A 19,725-nucleotide genomic window follows, 5' to 3' on the forward strand; every position below is an offset into this window, starting at 1 on the left:
AACCAAATCTAAAACTGGACTCTCTAGTGATGCAGTTAAAGCCCTCTGATTGTAAGGGATTAAATAAGCCAATAGGTCAGAAAGGCTTATGGGCCAGTGCTGAACTGGAACACATAAAGCGTGACCAAAATTATCTGATGTACAGTGGTGGTAGGAAGAATCTATACCCCCTGTATCAAAACGATGCCACTGCAGTACAGATTCCACCCCCTGCCAAGTCCCCGGCCAGTGTCTACAATCCATTTCCAGCCCTCTCCCCCGCAGCTGGTGAAGGCACGGCAGGTGTTACCACTGCACTGCCGTACCCCTGAGGTTGATCCTCTCGGCCTGTAGACCACTGTCCTAACTATCTGTCTCACACCCTAGCTATATTTTTTAAAGTATCAAAGTAATTTTTATTCCTCTAAATACCCCACATATTCTGGGAAGTAAAACTGTTTGTAGGAGATAAAACATAAAAGAAACAGTAATAACAATTATTAAGCTATAATTATATTCCAGAAGTAAGAGTTTCAAATGCATGAAATTATTTAATAATCACATGTTTTGAGGTAATTTATGGTTGTTAATCCTATTTAATGTGCTCCATTACTGGAACTCTGAGTTAACTGACCCAGGATCACAAAGCTATTACATGGCTAACAAGTGATTCAAACGTCTCCTTGTAAGACACAAAAAGTTCTACTTAAAATTAACATTTGTAATTATTTCTTTTTGTCCAGCCTCTTATGATCTATTAGGATTGTGAAAGAAGATCTACTGTAGAAATATTGGTGAAAATTCAGTCTTTCACCCAGAGATAAAAGCGGTACAAGACTACATTCTAAACACATTTGACTTTGTGTCTTTGCCACGTCTGGATTCCAGGCACCCTGCAGAGGTCAAGGCAAAGATGACCTCCGGATCCTACAGCCACCAGTACCTTAGGCCCCAGAAAGGAACGTGCTCCAGACTTCCTGTGGACAAGCAGCAGGCAAAGAGAGGGTAGGTGTTTTTTAAGGCAGGCTGGATGAGCAGAGGGGAAAGCACGGGAGCTCTGTCATAGTTTACTCTCACTCTTACTTCAGGCACACCAAGGGACCACAGAATGGCAAAATGAGTGTGTTGGTGTTGTCATCAACAGTCTCACGCACAGCGCTCAGGCACACACAAACCACACAGGCCATGTTTCACTGTGGCTTGGGTGGACTTTCTGTTATGAGCAACTTGGAAACACAGCTAGCAATGGGAACCTGACAGAAGCAAAAGTAATGCTTGCCGGCTGTGCTGTCCTTCAGAGAGAGGAGGAAATGGAAATTCTTTGTCACAGACAATCTGAAAATCCATAAAGCATGGGAAGAAAATTACCTTTCTCCTTATATAGAATTGACCAAAAAAGGTGTCTATTAAGTTGTTTTGTAATTATTTGTACCCAACTTTTTTAAGTAGGTTACTACTCAGTGACACACTGAGATACTATTGGAAGAGGAATTTTGTGGAATTTTTGCATGGTAATTGGCATGAATGGAAAAATGAAAATAATCACTAAATTTGTACAAGAAACAGCGTCTTTCTAGCAGCTTCTCTGACAATATTAGAACTGTGTCACTGCTTCCAAATTCTGTTTCTATTGTATTGTTAAATCAACTGCAGAGCAGTATAAATTAATGTATTAGTCTCTACCACCATATAGTTTTATATCTCTTCAAATTATAAAAATAAACATGGATAAGATGTTTCCTTGGTCCCAACATTGTGATTCTGACTGATAAAAGCAACTGACATGGCCTTACAGCGTGGATCCACAAGGTTCTTAAATCATGTCTTGTCTTTCCTTTTTAAATTTTGTTTTATTAGTACACGTTTGCAGTGCATGCATTTTATAATCATTTTGGGGAGCTGGTACACATTCATAATAGTTTGTTCCTTTTTAAATCCCCTTCCCCCTCCCTCTGACTCTAGTTCCCCCCTTTCATTCTTGTTGATATTATTAATCTTAGCTCATGTTAATGGTATATAAACATTCACGGAGGTTATTAGGAACTTGTACCTGGCATAGCATCACTGTAGCTATTTCCCCACCCCTTCACCCTTGGTTTCCGGAATCTTCTTCCCTCCCGTTCCCCTCTGTCCTTCTAGCCTTCCTTTTTCTTTTAGTTTGTACTTTGCCTTACTCAGATGAGAAATACCATACAGTATTCAAGTTTGTGTGTCTGATTCTGGCAACCAAATTCACAGAAATTAATTTATCTGATCATGCTTGGGTTTGTTAATGCTACATGTTTTCTTTAAATACTGAGGCACTTTGAATGCTCCTTTTTTGCGAACTTACACAGTCAACTTTAAACAGTCTGGGTTCTTTGTAGAACCAGAGTGTTAGTATTGTCACATAACCTATTTTCAATTTTGTTTTGATTTTCCCAGCACCTTAACTGTTTTGACCTAAATACTTACTTAACGGGAACACTGAATGCTAAAGTTCTCATTGTGGGTAAAATTTTCCTGAAATGCCCAAACTGACTATAATAGAAGTTATGAATGTAAAGCATCTACATTTGCCTGTATGTGTAGTGTTTAGGTTAGCTTTTATTTTCTTCTGAATATTACAAGCCAGAGTTTTGCTTAGTTCACCTTAAAAGAGAAATAATTAACAGCGAACATAGGAAATCTTCGATGTTGTGTACATATTCATCCAGAGACCAGTCTTGCCTATCTTCCCTTTCATCAGTAATTATCTTGGTCCTTCACCTCCGCATTCTCTGACTCATACTGATAACATCTCCAGTTCAGGGTTACTATAATATAGTTTGCATGTATCAGGGAATTGACTCCAGCTTCTACAATCGCTGAGTCACAAAACTGCAGTCAGAATCTTTTTTGCTTTACCACATAACGGAAGCAGACGAATCATTTCATCACTCCTACCCCAAATTGCCTCTGTCTGAGCTGAATGTAGGTCATAAAAGACAGGTCTGTGATGACAGCTGCCATGATTTCAGGGTACCTTGACTCCTTTGTGACAAATTTAACCTTAGCCGCTATGAAACAAGTCTTTTATTCCCTATTATTTAAATAGAAATTTGCCACTATAACAAAAATATTTTCAATAGCATAGTGAAACACCTCTATAGACCTTATGCTATTTATCTCAAAACTAAACTGCTATTATCCTCCTCTCCAAGGTGAAGAACACAAGCTCAAAGTTTAAAAAGCTTCCTCAATATGGAGTTGAGTCCATAGGTTATTATAACTCTAAAGTCAGTGGCTCCCAGCTACCCAAATATCAGCATCACCTGTAAGGTTATACCTACAGATTTCTAGGCCCCATGTTCCACAGGTGTGTCCTGGGTAGTTTCCCTCTATAACTCTATTACCTGCTATTTGTGGATCATTTTTATTTTCTAGGTGGATTTCAGCCAAGAAAGGAAACTGAACCAAATTATTTTATTTTTATAAGTCAAGGGAGATATGAATGTATAATAAACACAGCGACATATCTTGATTTGCTTCTTATCTCCTTAACTGTTTCTTCAGGCAAATAATATGGAAAGAACAGGAAACAAAGGATTTGGTGGCTGCAGCAATGGGCTTGCAAATTGCCTCTGGAGAGCGGAGAGGAGAAGCCCTGATTCATAGCACCTGCTGATCTCGGTGGTGTAGTGTTCCCACCATGGCCAGTTCCAGACTAGTAATGACTCAACAACCTGTTCACAAAATTCCTGAACATTAAACAACAGACCCACGAGCCAGCTACAGCATAAAACAGGGGAATATGCAAGGGGGAAGCTCAACAATTTCCCAGCATAATCTAAATTAGATGGTTTGAATTGGTGTGAACACGCCAAACATCACGGTCTAGTAACCTCAGTACACTTACACGTGTCCCCTCGGTCCTCATTTCTCACTTGTTGCCAAGGAAATGCTCTGCTAGGGCTGTGGGGCCTAAGAAAGCCACGAATGAGCCTGGTGGATGCAGCGCTCGGTGGAGGAGAAGCAGACGCCATCTTCAGGATGACTGCGCTCTCTCACTGGCAGGGGATGGGAGCGCTCACCCTGCTTGAGAGCACCATGGTTTGAAACAGGAACGGAAAGGTAAATGAGACTTCGAGAAACTTGGCTCTGAGCCTGAGAGCAAAAGCCTGCGTCTTCCTGGGCCCCCGCTCACCACAGCAAAAAGATGTATTTAGATTAGAGATCAAAGCCAACACTAGCAGCCCACGAGCACAGAGCTGAAGAAACCCCTGGCCGGATGCACACGGAGGGGCAAGCTGTGACCAGGCCCGGGGGGCACAGTCCTGCCTGTCGAGGGGTGACTTTACGCGGCACAGCCACCTCGGATCACTGACGGCGGCAGTGTGACAAACACGGAACCCTGAGCCTGTTACCGCGGCCCCTGAACGTTACACAACAGACCCAGGAGCCAGCTCCAGCATCCAACAGGCGAATATGCAAGGGGGAAGCTCAACAATTCACACTATATAATGGATAATTTAGATTATGCTGAGAAGTTGTTGAGCTTCCCCACTGCGTGTACAAAAGTGTCAGAAGCATATTCCAAAGCCAGACATAAATGATTCTAGGATCACCATTTTAGATTTGTTCCTCTGCTGAACTTCCGCAAGTCCGGAGACAAATGCACATGGAACTATAACAAAGCTATGTGATCCATCCTGGAGCTCCTTGGGTAGCTCATCTCAACACGGCTCTGTGTAAGGATAAGTTTATTTTGAATGCTAACACATTCTCATTCTGGTTGAATCCGTTTGTACAGGGATTGTACAACACTCCGTTTTCCTGGCTAGAAAAGAGAGGTAGCTATTTCTCTTCCAAGAAGGCAAAGTGGAAAACTGACTCCCAGATGAATCAACCAGAAAGAATTCAATCATTGTAGGTCTTAAATTTAACAGAAAAACTCTAGAGAAGAGAGTGTGGGTGGATCTAAAGTATGATTTAGATTTCATTCACCAGCCCAGAGCTTTTGGGCCAGTCACTTAGTCAAAGTCTGTTTTCCCGTCTACAAATTGGTAATGTACACTAACTTGCACAGTAGTATCTACTATGTCCTAAGCACATTTATCATGTTATCTTTAATTATGAAAACCAACCTTCAAGAGTTAACTTGGAATTCAGACTCCTATAGGGATCCAGAGATGACACCAAAAATTAACAAGCAAAACCTCACACACATGTATGTGTACCTGTGCATTTTTATTTGAGTTCTCAGGGAAATGCTGAGAATTTCGGTATCTGGAGCAAAGACAGAGGTGGGGGTGGTAAAAGGGCAGGTGTGTGCGGTTTGGAAAAGCCTTGCATGGTGGTTTTGATGTTCACTACCCAGTCTGGCTTATGAGATACCAACTTAGACACAGAGAGTTTGTGATGTTGATTTGGACGTACCGTATACTCAAAGTAGGTGTAAAGGTAAATTAAAGGTTGAGTTTCCTAGGTACTTTTCCAAAGAGAAGGGTTCACACACAAGTAGGAACAGCAGCTTTATTCATGTCAGTCTCGAACTGCAAATAACACGAAGTCCACCGGTGGGATGAACAAATGAGAACAGGCATGCCAAACCACAAAAGACTCTCAAAAATACACTAAGCAAAAGCAAGGCATCGGGGATGACTCCATTTTTATAACACTTTCCCAAATGAACATTTCTGACAGAAAGCAAATTAACAGCTGCCTTAGGGAATAAGGATGAAAAGATTGATTGCAAAGAAAATGTCAACACTTTCAGAGGTGCCGGAAGCGTATCTTGATTGCGGTCGTAGCTTCACAGATGTATACATCTGTCCAAACTCACTGAGCTATAGTATCTAACATTTCCAGTCAACTCTACATAAAAGCATCCCTTAGTAACATGGTAAAAATTGGATTAGCAATCGCAGCTCCTCAGCACCATCAAATCTCCTGAGGCAGTTCTATGCTTCTAAGACTACTGAGCCCTCAGCTCAAATCCATGTCCTTTGAATTACTCTGCTAGTACAAGTGCACAAACAGTGAGGGTTCCTCAAACTATTTTCCCCCTGCACCATGGAGTGTTTAAGATAGAGGTAGTCTACGGCATACTGCAGAATTAAATCATCAGACAAGAAAGCCAGTAGGATCAGGACCGTGCCTCACGAAAACCATACCCTAGTCTAGCTGACACCTGGTAGATCAACTCCATGTGTGATTCACTGTAACAGGCACATCCAGATAGTCTGCACTGCAGGTAACATACATGTGAGTTAATGCGTAAGTCCCTGAACGTTTGCTACAACTTCTTTACTACAGACAGCTGGTCACTGAAAACTGTCTGAGTCAACTAAACTAGCCAGCTTCTTAAAAGGGAGAAAGTGATGACTATTTTTAAGCTTCTACAAGGGACAGTTAAATTCTGAAATTATTTTACAACCAATATACCTCAGAACACACTTGTCTAGAAGACAATGTATGTTCTAAAATGCAGTCATTTCATAATTAAACTTTTATTTCCATGTTTAATGTATCAGTAAGTTTCTCTATCAACACACTATTTTAAAAATTCAGTGGAATATAAGCAAGTATTTGGATGCCTATAATTCTTTACAACCTCACATGAGATCTTTAACAAACTTACTGTGAACCAATGATTCACAAAAGCACTTTTGACCAATTTAAGCACTTTAGCAGCATTAATATTCTGTATATTTTATCTTCAGTACTTTTTATGTATGATTGTAAAAATCTTATGTTTTATAAAGATCTTTATTTTTAGAAATAAATTTGTGATTTGTAAAATAGAGTAAGACAATGGAATATCCTATGAGTGAATACCATCAAAGTTTGTGTTAGATTTTTAAAAATGAGCCTGCTTTAAAAATTCCATATTTGTCCTACATTTACATAAATAGTTGTAGATTTAGCTGCATTGCATTTTGACAGCTGTAACAGACTTATAACTTTTGATTAACCTGCCCTCAGTAGAATGCTTCTAAAAGATAACTGCTCTATATAATAATCTTCTGGAGAAGACACACTTAAACAATTTTTATTTCAAAACATCTACAAAGTTTTAGTTCTCCATTATACAAATAATTTTTCAAAATTGAGACATTATTCAAATGTAACCCAAAGTTATACAAATAGAATACACACAAAGATCAAAAATATATATAGTCTCTCACCCAACTGTGTTACATAAATAAGAAAAATATATACAGCTGGTAATTTCAAAGTACAATCATCTTAAATAATGCTGCATCCATATAAAGAAGGTACAAAAATAAACACTAAAGCAAAAGGTAAACGAACAACAAATTCATTGTATGACATCTATAAAGATAGAAAGAACCAATCTCAGAGGACACTCCACATTTGGATCTTAATTTTACTTCACTTCTTCTCCTTAGAATATTCTCAGGATGGGAGAAATTCACAATTCTACCAGCTATCGCTGACCCGTAATAGAGAAGAAAAACATGCGGAAATACATAATCTATGTCTTTGTACTTTGGGATAGATATAAAAGAATTTTTTAAAGTTAAATTTGTACAAGCCTAGGTTAAGATTTTCCAAGTAAAATGAACTACTGAAAAAAATCAAATAATTTCAGTTAGAAATACCAGAAGATTCAGACAATCCAGAACTCTTAACACAGTGATCAATAACGAAAAATTATGCCAATGGTTCTGTGCATAAAAAAACAAACCCAAGTAGGTTTACATTTTGCCCCAGAAATTCTCCTTCCTTTTCTGAGCCCGTGTCAGAGTTTGAAAAGCGCGGACACTAGAAGCTGCAGAGCGAGCAGAAATCTCAGACAATCTGTCCTCATCTGTAACAGAACAGTTCCAAAATTCATTCAGTGCAAAAATATTTCCTAAACAAATATTGTATTTTGCTAACATTAAAGAAATTAAAAGTATCAAGCCTTATATCAATGTTGGGTCTATCAGAAAAATTATCCATCAATGTAAGATGTTTAACACTTTCATATTTCATGGTAATTTTCCGAGTTTATCATATATAGGTATTGAACAGTTTGACATTAAGTGAGCATTTTTCCATTCTGAAATCCCATAATGTCATTATTGACAGCTTATGCTTTCAGTATTACTTGGAAGCAGTTCATCATGAATTTGTCTACTTTCAAAAGTAATTATTTGGGGCAAAAAGCTTTTTTAAAATTTTTAAAAACAAAAGCTTTACCTTAACATGGTATCTATATCACATTTCTAAACTAATCTCATGAAATACAGAAGTAGTATTTGACTTTAATAAGCTATCCTTATTATTTAAATTCCCTATTATGAGTAAGCACATCTATTATAAATGTATTTATAAACACTGCTCCTCCCCTAAAAAGAAAACAGAGATTCAAAATTACAAGATACTTTGCATTTGAAAATATAACCATTTAATTTCTAGTCTCATTGAATCCTGAAAACAATGTCCCCAAACTTGCTAAAGAGAATACTTTCAATATATGTAAAGTATTTAATATATAAAATATTAAATTCAAATTTATTTCCCAATTTTGATTGTACAAGAATTCAAAATTCTTCCTGCCACTATTAGAAGCAAATGGTTTATCAGAAAACTACATAGCAAAAAAAATCTACTTTCCTAATTATATTGTTCTGAGTGTACTGAAAATTGATAAAAATACAGATATTTGGAAAAATATGGATAGAATGTGACAATACTCCTGAATCCCCAAACTGAATAGAGTACAAACACGGAAAGAGCCTGAGCACTGCTGAGATGTAAGGCGTAGTCTCTTGGCAATTTTCCCTAGAAAAGACTTCACTACTTCCGAGTTTACTCACTTTTAAATGGGGATTATTTCACCCATCACAGGATTTCAAGGATCCAACAAAAAACACATGTGGAAACACTGTCAGCCATGAAGTGCTGATCAAATATAAGATCATTTACAATCACGAACTACCATATAATAAAATCTCACGTTTTCTCGGTATCTTACGTAACTACTAAAATACCTTCATTGTTAAAGGCTTCACGCTGAGGTAACTGGAAATTGTTCATCCTTGCTTTTCCCACTTGAAAAAAAAGAAGGCAGAAAAAATTACCCTTCAAAGCCATAAAGAGCATGTAACAGTGACGCAGTCTGAACGCCCGTCCCTCCAAAGTTCATGTTGAAAGCGAACTGCCATCTAGACGGCGCCGGGGCGGGAGGCCTTTCGCAGTGTTGGCCACGAGGGCTTTCGCCTCCTCCTCCTCTCTCTCCCGCTTTCTCTTCAATGCGCCAGGGAATGCTGCAGCAAGAAGGCCTGTGCCAGATGCAGGCCCTTTCCCTGGCATCTCCCGGCCTCCAGAGCCATAAGCCAACGCACTTCTATGCACAGTGGACTACCCAGTCTCAGGCATGCTGCTATAGCAGCACAAAGCAGACTAAGATAATTACAGTAAATTCTCAATAAAAGTACACGAGCAGAAACTTTACTAATTTTTCAATCTTGATAGAAGTTACTACCAAAGGGCCACTCATTAATTTGTAGTGTACTTAGCACATATGCAGACCATAAATAACCTCCAAGAATTCAGTGTTAATACTAATCTAACTGTAAAGAAATATACGATAAATAAATGAATGAATTAATACATAAATAAATAGAACACAACAAAAAGGGCCGGGGTGCAGCTCCACGGCACAGCGCTTGCCAGGCAAGCACAAGGCCCTGAGTTCAATTCCCAGTACCAAAAAAAAGAAAGAAAAGAAACACAGTGCACATCTCTTTGGAGATGACAGATTAAATACACACATTTATAAAAGTGATATAAAGTCACAGGACAAAGAAACTGGAAGACAAGAAAACAGTGAGGAATTTTTAGAAAATGAAAAAACCGAAGGGGAGGAGCCTGCAGTGACGCCCAAGCACACCGAGCTCCTAAACCAGCAAACAAGTGAGCCTGGGGGAAGGTCATCTGCCCCCCAGTGGCGGGGTGTGGCAGCACTAAATCTCCCGCAAGCCAGGAAACGTGAAAATCTTTCTACAAGGCAGGTGAGACACTAGATTCTTCTCTAAATTTACACAGCTGCGTGACTGCTCTCTCCCAAACAGAGTGTGGGGCTCTTGACTCCAATGCTTCTTAGAGCTACTGCGAGTGGACACCAGGCTCACCCGAGGGCAATGGCACCATACTCAAAACGCATGTACATATGCCATACATTTTCTCTCTTCAAACAGATAAAACACTCTGTCCATGAAATAAGAACAGGATGCTATATAAAAAGTTTGCAGTATTAAAAAGTTCTTAAAAATTAAAAATATCATAGAAAATTTTAAAAACAAAAGAGACAAAAATTAACACTTTCAAATTAAAACAAAAAATTGTGGAAGAGTTCAAATTAAAACAAAAAGAGGTGGACAACAGAAAAAATAATTATGTCTAACATCAGTGATGGCGGGGCCAGAAAGTGGAAAGGAAAGATTACTAGTTAAGAAAATTTCCCAGAAGCAAGAATTTTCAAGACTGAAGGTCTCCAGAGTACCAGGAAAACGAAGGTTCGGGGCCCACTTGGAGACACACCACTGTATCACCAGTGCAAAGACAAAGTCCCAAAGCTGTCGGCAAGAAAAACGACGTACAGAAGACGCAGGGTGAGACAGCACAGGCCTGCTCGGCACTCACAGTGGAGTTTAGGGAAGAGTAAGGCGAACCCTCGTAAGACCACAGAAAGCCACTTTGGGTCTCGCATGCCACACACAGGCACACTCAGCACTGGCCAGCGAACTCTGGGGAGTCACACCCGCAGAGGAGGGGCCGACTCTCGCCAGCGGGTCACCCACAGGTGTACAGTAAGAACTCGAGAGACACCTCACACTTCTACACGGTGAAAAGTGAACTTGGTGCAGCGCAATCAGTGTCTTAAAGAGACTTTTTCCTACTTAAAGATCTATTAAATTAACTAAAAACAAAAATAATTTATTAATATAGAGCATACTCTTATTGCACTTTAGCAGTGTCACTTTCATTTTAAAAGACAAAAAGTTCAAAGCAAAAAGAAAGAAAGTTACCATTATGCTGAAATTCTGGATCTCTCAGAGATCCCTGAATCCGACGAGAAGGGTGCCAGAATGGCGGGGTACACAGCGGAGAAGGCGGCTCTCCCTGGGGATTTGTTGGATATTCTGGGATTCTTGAAACCGGAAGAGTTGTCTCAATAAATCTGGGGATATTGCCTTCAGAGTCCTCCCTCAAAGGCAGAGGATCAACTGTTTTTATACCAGCAGCAGGAGAAGTGAGTAGCGATACAGCACGACTTCCTTTCTAAATGACAAAAAAGACACACACGTGGGCATATAGGAAGAAACCAAACATTCAAATGAAAAGAAAAGTAATAAGTAGAAATATGAGGAAAATGCATGCAACCTCCATGGGAGGCTAGGCTGCTGTTATAAAAGCAAAACAATCAACATAAACAGATTTAACTGGATAAAAAGAAAGAATATAAATATGTCTAAAATTAAACTAAAAACTTAACACATTTGGGGAAAATATACAATGTATATGACTGACAACAAATTATCACCATTGCTACATAAATATTTCTTTAAAAGTAATAAGGAAAAGATAGGCCCAGAACTGAGCGCACAGCCGGGTGGGCTGGGCGGGCGGCGGAGTGGGAGCGGGCATGTTTGCGACCGCGGGCGAGGGCTGAGGTCCAGGGGCGGGCATCGGCTCACGGACGTCCCGAGCTCGCGGCCGTCCTCTTGCGGCCCTTTTCTGGAAGTGTTTGAGCCTGTAGAGTGTCTCCGATCAAGCACCTAGTTTATGCAGTTATTCGTTTCTTATGGGAACAAAGTCAGATGGACGCTTGTACTTCTGATGAACAAGGAAGCTTGGAAGTTGCAATTCAGTGCCGGGAGACGGTTTTTAAGATCAGCCCAGAAGATACACATCTAGCAGTTTCACAGCCTTTGACAGAGGTGTTCACAAATTCCTTCTGTAAGAACGACATTCTGCCCCTCTCAAGCTTAGTGCCTGAAGATGTGGGAAAAGCTGACCAATTAGAAGATGGAGGCGATAACCACAGGAAAGGAGGAAATTACGCGGCTGCAGCAGATCGTTAGACACAGGCAACAGAACTGGATCCCAATAACGCGGTTTACTATCGCAACAGGCCTGCTGCACAAAGCAAATTAAGTCCCTACACAGATGCAATAAAAGATGGTGAAGAAGCGACAGCAATTGATTCAAAGTAGAGCAAGGCCTGCGGGAGGATGCGGCTGGCCCTTACTGCCATGAATAAATTCGAAGAAGCAGTTAGAAGTTATCGAAAGGCATTAGATCTTGACCCTGAAAATGATTCCTATAAATCAAATCTGAAAATGCAGAACAGAAGTTAGGAGAGGTATCTCGTCCTACAGGGGCTGGATCGAGCTCTGACGTGGCAGCTTGAGAAACAATCCCACTTTCATCAGTACGGCAGCAAGTTTAACGCAGAACCCTCAAGTGCAACAGCTCCTGTCAGGAATGATGGCGAATGCCACTGGGGGAGCTGCTGCTGGAGCTGGGTCTGACTGACCTATGAAGTCTCATCCAAGCGGGACAGCAATTTGCTCAGCAGATACAACAGAATCCTGAGCTTATAGAGCAACTGCGACATCACATCCGGCGCGCGGCACTCGGCAGCAGCAGGAAGAGCACTCCTGACTTGACCAGGGTGTTAGCTCAGAACGAAAATGGGTTGCGGCTATCAAGTCCTCAGTGCAGATAGCAGCCAAAAACAGAACAAAACAAAACAACAACAAAAAGCACAAAATAACAGGAGGAACCCTCTTGTGTGTATTCTTAAGGAACAAATCTGCTTAGAAAACAGGTTCATCATGGAGACTGGAGCATGACTCCTGGGGAAACGAACGCTCGCGAGCTTGTTCAGTGCCGGGACCACACTCGAACAAGGTTCCGTCCATTTCCAGTCTTTCATCGTATTCGCACATTAGACTTAACAGCAGAGCATGTTTTTTGAATTGTAGTGCTGTTCATTGGTCAGTTCTTTAGCTCCAACTTCCCCTATGCAAAGTGTTTTGAGAGGGGACACAAGGGGAAGGTTTGCCCTACTGGTTTAGAGGAAATGCCGAGCAGCACGTGGGGATGAAAGAACGCATAATTTCAGGCTAGCTTTGGTAAGTGCTGCCCATAATGAACATACATCAGAGGTGCCGGCACTACCTTTAATGCTCCCTGTGATGAGTGATGGGGACTCTCAAGGGCTGGTGGAAAGCAGAATTTGGTGCAGTGGATATTTGGAAGAGGAGAAGTAGAGAATGTGAATGTATAGGAAGCAAAGGTAGGATGCTCAGGTTTTCTGCATAGTTCTAAGTAATCTTGTCTGTACTTTTGATAACACTAGCATGGCCTAAAATCCATTTAGAAGTCCTTAATGGTACCAGTTAGGTCAGTGATGTAACTGTTCAACTTAATTACCCACCTCCCTGGCTGCACACTTACCTCAGAAACTACCAAATACATCTAAGGAGCACACAAAGCCAACGGCTGGACCCGAAGGTCAGGGTATTCTAAGTGGATTTTAATCATGTGCCCGTGAGCATCGATTTAATAAAAATAATTATTTGGCAGATGACAAAAACACCGCTAACACTGCTTGCCCGTACAGTCTGCTCGTACAACTCCGCGCAGTGCACCAGTCTTACGCTAACCTTAATTTGATGAAATTTAAACATCGGATTTAAAATGTTTTATTCTGAATTACAGGCCATATTGGTTGGTGGAGGGAAATGGCATTAGGTATTAATGGCATGGCTGTAAGAACAATGGTGGATGAGATCTAATTCCAGCTGAAACTTCTTGTTTATAAATCATGAAACTGGGGAAGTGAGGTTGACGTGATGATTTCACAAGTGTTGTGAGGGAAGACTGAAAAAGAAAGTAAGGTAAAATTAAATCAGTAAAGATGTGCTAAGGGCCTTACTCTATTTTCAAAAGCCTATTTGGTATCTTGAAAGTTTAATACCTAATCTTTTCTTTTTTTCCCTTTGTGAGATTAGAACAGTGGTTCTACTTTCACTATAAATGTCACCTGAGAGAATTCACTAAAAAATGCAGATTTAAGGTCATACCTTCAATTTTGATTTAGTAGGTGTTCTATTAAAACTTAGGAGCTGGGCATGGTGGTGCATACCTGTAATCCCAGCACTCGGGAAGCTGAGGCAGCAGGATCATTATGAGTTCAAGACCAGCCTGCAAAGTGAGCTCAAGGCCAGCCTGAACTGCATAAGGGGACCCTGTCTCAAAAAGACAGAAAAAACAACAACAAAAAAATCACCTAGGAATCACTTTTTTCAGGGTGAGGGGCACACTGGGGATTGAACCCAGGGGTGCCTTATCCCTGAGCTACATGGCTAGCCTTTTTATTTTGATATAAGGGCTTGTTAAATTGCCCAGGCTGGTCTTGAACTTGTGATCCTCCAGCATCAGCTTCCTGGATATCTGGAATTACAGGTGTGCACCACCATGCTCAGAAATCACTTTAAGGACCATACAGTGTGGTTCTGAGGTAGGTCTAAGGGCTTAAACTTGTTTGTTGAAACAGGGTCTTGCAATATAGGTCAGGCTGGCCTAAAACTTGTGGCAATCCTGCTTCGGTCTTCCAGGTTGCTGCGACTGTAGGAGTGTGCCACTATTCCTGGCAAGAGCTTACATTTAGAGCAGCACTAGGATAGAGGTTTCTCTCTAGTTAGACCAGCAAATGCCTAAGCACCGAGGCCCAGGCTAAAATGAAGACCTGTATTAACATGCAGTTTTGACCAGAGAAGATCAGCACTTAACTCTGAGGCCTTCTGAAATTAAACCTAAACTATCTTAATTTGCATGAACTTACACTCAGCTTAGTGTTTTAAATGTTACACAAAACAAAGTACTAACCACAAAACAAAGTTACTACTGTGATAAAAGCAAAGTTGGTCCTTAATTAAGAATTAATAGTTATTCTTACCTAGTGTTAAGAAATTAGCATTTCCAGTGCAATTATTTTCAATTCATTAAAAATATTTCAGAGCTGGGCACAGTGGTGCATGCCTGCCATGCTGCAAGGCTGAGGCAGGAGGATTATAGGTTGGAGTCAAGCCTGGGCAATTTAGCGACTTAGTGAGACCCTGTCTGAAAATTAAAATGGGCTACAGATGTAATTTAGTAGCCCCTGGGTTCAGGTCCCATTCAATATCCCGCCACGCTTTCAGGTCAGTAAAACTGGTAAGCTTCTAGTTGACTGACTAGGCAAATAGAAAATACAGATTAACAGTACCAGTGATGAAAGAACAGGACCAGGTAAAGCCCTCAGCAATAGTGTGCTTGCTGAGCATGTATGAGATCTGCAGTTCCAGCCCCAGTACCATTCAAAAAAATGGAAATAAACAGATATATTGTAGACATTAACAGCATAATTAGAGTGCTCACTCAGGTAGCACATATACTAAAAAAAGCCTAATTAGAAATACTACTACTAACTCTAGATCTATATATTCAACAACTTAGATGAAACAACCAATGCTTTGTGGGATACAAATAACCAAAGTTCACTGAAGACAGAGATACTTGAACAGGTCTATATTATGTTGAGAAAATTGAATTTATAGTTACCAACCTTCCAAAAAACAGAAGCCCAGATGACTTCGGTGGTGAATTCTACCAAATACTCAGGGCAGCTATGTCAGTTTTATATAATCCCATCCATGAAACAGACGAGGGAAGCACTTCCCACCTGAGTTTATTTGGCCAAATAACAAAATCGACATTTAAAGAACAAACACTTCTTTAAAACCTTGTCTTCATGTGTTACTATCCGTAGAGTTAGCCATTCTTTTTACCTGAGTAACGAATGGGAACTGGTGTATTTCTTCCCTTCAGTTTTCTAGGTTGATTCTTTGGGAATATACCAGCTCTGATAAATTCAACTTAATACCTGTCCACCTGCACAGATTTCTACTGTATTCAAGCCATTTTTGTTCTTCAGGTCCCTTCATCACTTTGGAGTCACTGCATTGCACGCTATTCCATGAACGTTTGGATTGGTCTGATTGTATCAGTCACTCTTCAGAGTACACAGAATGTTCTCAATATTATTCTTCCTTGTGTGGAAAATGCAGTTGCTATCCAAGAGAAATACGGGCACTAAAGTAAACCTTTACATTCCTTTTAATTAGGAATGTGTGGCTTTCACTAACTGCATTTCACTGTAGTAGCTGTAGCTGTTCTGTAAAACTGAACACGTCCTCTTTATGCAAATGACACTTGTATTTAATGTACCAAACTGCTAGTCTAACTTTTATAATATACACAAATTCTGTCAAAGATGGCATTATCTAACCTTTAAAGTATGAACAGTATGTGTCTAGGTTATTGTTTGTAAAGAGAAGAGACTTTGTAATTAAATCAAAGTATACAGCCGATTCTAAGTGGCCATTATATATCACTTTTAAAATGTGAAATAGGTTCAGTCGTGAGAAGGCGCTTGAAAAACAGTGCCCAGTGCAGTGACTGCAAGTTTCATTTCACCATTTAATCAATCCGTCATTTTGGATGAACGACATACTTCAGTTTTACACTCCTTGCACTTTACTTTGCAGGGACATTTCATTAATTATTACTGCAGTGGGAGGGGCCACCCTTCTGCATACCGCTTTCAGTCTGGACCAAGCAGTTCGTCATGGCAATAAATAATGATGTATTTAAGGAAAAAAAAGAAAGAAAGAAAGAAAAAGATAAACCTAAAAGCTAAACAATATAAATAAGCAATTCATATGCACACAAATATAGTTCTAAAAAATTATGTCTATGTCTCCAGTGAAAATGGAGGGTGCATGAAGGCAAGGGTTTTGTTTTAATTAATCACTAATGAATTATTTAATCACTAACGAATCCAAAGCCCTAAAACAGGGGCTGCAACATACTAAGAGTCCATCAGATATGGAGTTGAATAATGAAAATGAAACTCCTGCTGCCCTCCAAAGAGCGCCCAAAGTTTTGGTCCTCAGTGCACGGCACCCCATTAGTCCTCTTGGAAAGCTAGAGACGTAGGAGTCATCCATGTTCCCATACTTCAAATAGCTCAGGCGTTTCACACTGCTCTAGAGATAATGACAGAAGTTCTCCACGCCGCCACCTTTCCCCCACGCATGCTGTTGCACTGTGCCCCCTGCCTCACAGTGTACTTCCTAGTCTGTTTCTTAACAGTCTATTCTTTTCTCTAGAAGATCCTGGGACATGCTGCATTGCTCCTCCCCACCCTTACTACATGGTTAGAACATCTACTTCCTCTGTACCTCGGGTGAACTGTGATTTCTTCAAGAAGCACCCTTGATTTCCAAGAGCCTTCCTGACCGTCACAATTTGGCCAATTCCTTCCAGAATAGCAGTGTGAACTTTGCTTATTAGTTTTCAGCACTGCGTTTTTGGTTCATTAACATGTACTTCCCAGAGCATCTACCACCTACATAAGTGGATAAGAAAACTCCTGAATGAACAGCCAATATTTGAAAGTGCTCTCCCTGATGACCAAACCAATACTGTAAGAGTTCTGCTCTTTAGTAAGTTTTATGAGACAGCACTGGTTCAGGGTGAAAATCATGGGCTCTGAGGGCAAGCAACAGGAATTAAAGTATACTCTACCACGTGACAGTGATGTGACCTCTGTCTCACTGTCTAAATAAGCAAAGTACCAGACCTCTACCTTCCATAGCCATTCTGTAGACAAACGAGTTATTATATGTAAGATGAAAGTATCCCAATTGCTGCTGCCCCATCGTACTTTCACAATGCAAGGGGAGTGGAAGTTAACAGAGGAAATTTCTGGACACTGTGATACTATAGTCTCCCTAATTCTCACAGTGAAAAGGGATGTAAGGTGCTACTAATCAAACTGAACAATCGGAATAACTTATTGCAAACTGAAAGACTTCTGGGCTTAATTTTATATATAACAATAGCTTTTATAAGAAAATAAAGAAAAAATGTGACTGTCAAGTTTAATGACATACCAGGCATCAACAGATAAACAATAATAAATACCCAAATCTAGTTCCTAGTACAGATCCTGGCAATGCTGGTGGTAACATAGTCACATGAGATTTCTAATCAAGTTGTTAATATGAAACCTGCCTATTTCTGAAAAGTTTGCCGTTCAAATGTCAAAACCATATTGTGCGCCCTATAAGGGAAAGATGGGCATTAAAATGTTGAAGGACATGGAGTCTTCAAAAAATTAATTCCACAACAAATGAAAACAATACACATGAACCCAGCTGGAAACACAGGTGAGATCACCCACCGTGGCAGGGTCAGGCCTGCGCGCGCTGCTCCCGGGAAGCTCACACCTTGCAGGTGGCAGCCAGCTCCGAGGCCGGGGCAGGAAATCCACAGGGACAATGAGTCCTCACTGGACTCCAACTGTCACGGCTCCTTCCATAAACGAGCGCACACACAAGCAACAGGAAATAGACACCCTGTCACTCATTCATCCAACACACGTTCAATGAGGTCCTGCCGTCAGGTGGGCTCTGTTCTAATCACTGGGGTGGGGAACCTCCCCGCACCCTGAAAACCCCCACTGTGCACTCTGGAACCCACAAACAACCACAAGGAAATCTGCTCCAGGCTTCTGAACCTCTCCTCTGAACGGCTCCTACTCTGCTTCAGCCATTTACTTACACCCGCGATTATACGTGAAGTCATCCCTGAGCCTGTCGCATTTGCCCTGCATGTCTCCTTCCCTCGTCCTACTGGACCTCCCTAACCAGCTCAGCCTCTGCAGATGACTGCTGTAATCACTTCCCTGCATGCACCCTGACTCCCTTACCACCACTTTGTCATTCTCTCTGAACGCGACATATGACAAACCCCAGTTTTATAAATCCAATTCTACCTACCCCGTACCTCTGCAACCAAGCATCCCTGAAGAAAAACACACAGCCCACCCCATCTGTCTTACACAGCATGTGTGAGGACTAACCTAAAACGGCCCCTTAACGTTGTTATCATCACAGACTCAAAAACTAAAGAACAACAAGCCTGGCAAGGCTTCCACATAGGTGGTGACAACACAAATCCGTACAACCACTGTGTTAATCAGCACGGAGCTTCCTCAAAGACTAAAAATAGAAATTCCATGTGACCTAGCTATTCCCCTTTCGGGTGTCTTCCCCCAAAATTAGAGACATCGTATACAGCGACACCTACACGCACGCCCTGTTGAGCAGCACAACTCACAACAGCTAACTCTTGAAAATGGCCTGTGTGCCCATCCACAGATAAACAGAGAAACCGTGGTACACGTACACAACGAAATACCACTCAGCCGTAAAAAAGGGTACACTGAGTCATTTGTAGGAAAATGGATACACCCTGAGATCATAAGGCTCAATCGGATACAAAAGGTTACATACTGCAGGGTTTCTCTTACAAGAGAAATCTGAAGTATAAACAACTCAGAGGGCACAGGAAGAGACAGATGAAGAAACGGAGGGAGACTACCTGGGGAGGAGGACGGGATCTGGTGGAGAGGGAGGGAGGTGAAAGGGTCACGACGTGATGTGTGCACCAGCTCCAGCGATGAGCGCACGCACTGTGCGTCCCAGACACACGCTCACGGGGCACCGATCACCCTGTGGTCGCTCCATCTCCCCGGGTCCCGTCTCCCTGGGTGGCTCCGTCTCCCCGGGTCCCGTTTCCCTGGGTGGCTCCGTCTCCCCGGGTCCCGTCTCCCTGGGTCGCTCCGTCTCCCCGGGTCCCGTCTCCCTGGGT

At 41.2% G+C, this 19,725-nt stretch overlaps 1 protein-coding gene and 1 pseudogene across 7 annotated transcripts in view; one reads left to right on the top strand and one right to left on the bottom strand.

The window, feature by feature from the left end:
* Positions 1-5,458: 5,458 nt before the first annotated feature.
* Positions 5,459-19,725, bottom strand: part of Mdm1 (Mdm1 nuclear protein) — a 33,276-nt gene continuing 19,009 nt past the window's right edge. For 5 of the 7 annotated variants that reach the window (XM_013521000.1, XM_013521003.1, XM_005397470.2 and 2 more), the window contains 3 exons: positions 10,983-11,235; positions 8,943-9,002; positions 5,459-7,774 (listed from right to left, as the gene is read on the bottom strand). In XM_013521000.1, the coding sequence (XP_013376454.1) occupies positions 7,662-7,774; positions 8,943-9,002; positions 10,983-11,235 (426 nt within the window). In that variant the 3' untranslated portion in view covers positions 5,459-7,661. Of the gene's footprint in view, positions 7,775-8,942; positions 9,003-10,982; positions 11,236-13,628; positions 13,846-15,032; positions 15,689-19,725 lie in introns of those variants that run through there. The other 2 variants (XM_013521004.1, XM_013521005.1) reach the window with 2 other exon arrangements.
* Positions 11,600-13,057, top strand: LOC102011508 (annotated as a pseudogene).

Source organism: Chinchilla lanigera, unplaced genomic scaffold (genome assembly GCF_000276665.1).
Source record: "Chinchilla lanigera isolate Chin_1 unplaced genomic scaffold, ChiLan1.0 scaffold00057, whole genome shotgun sequence".
Classification (NCBI taxonomy): domain Eukaryota; kingdom Metazoa; phylum Chordata; class Mammalia; order Rodentia; family Chinchillidae; genus Chinchilla; species Chinchilla lanigera.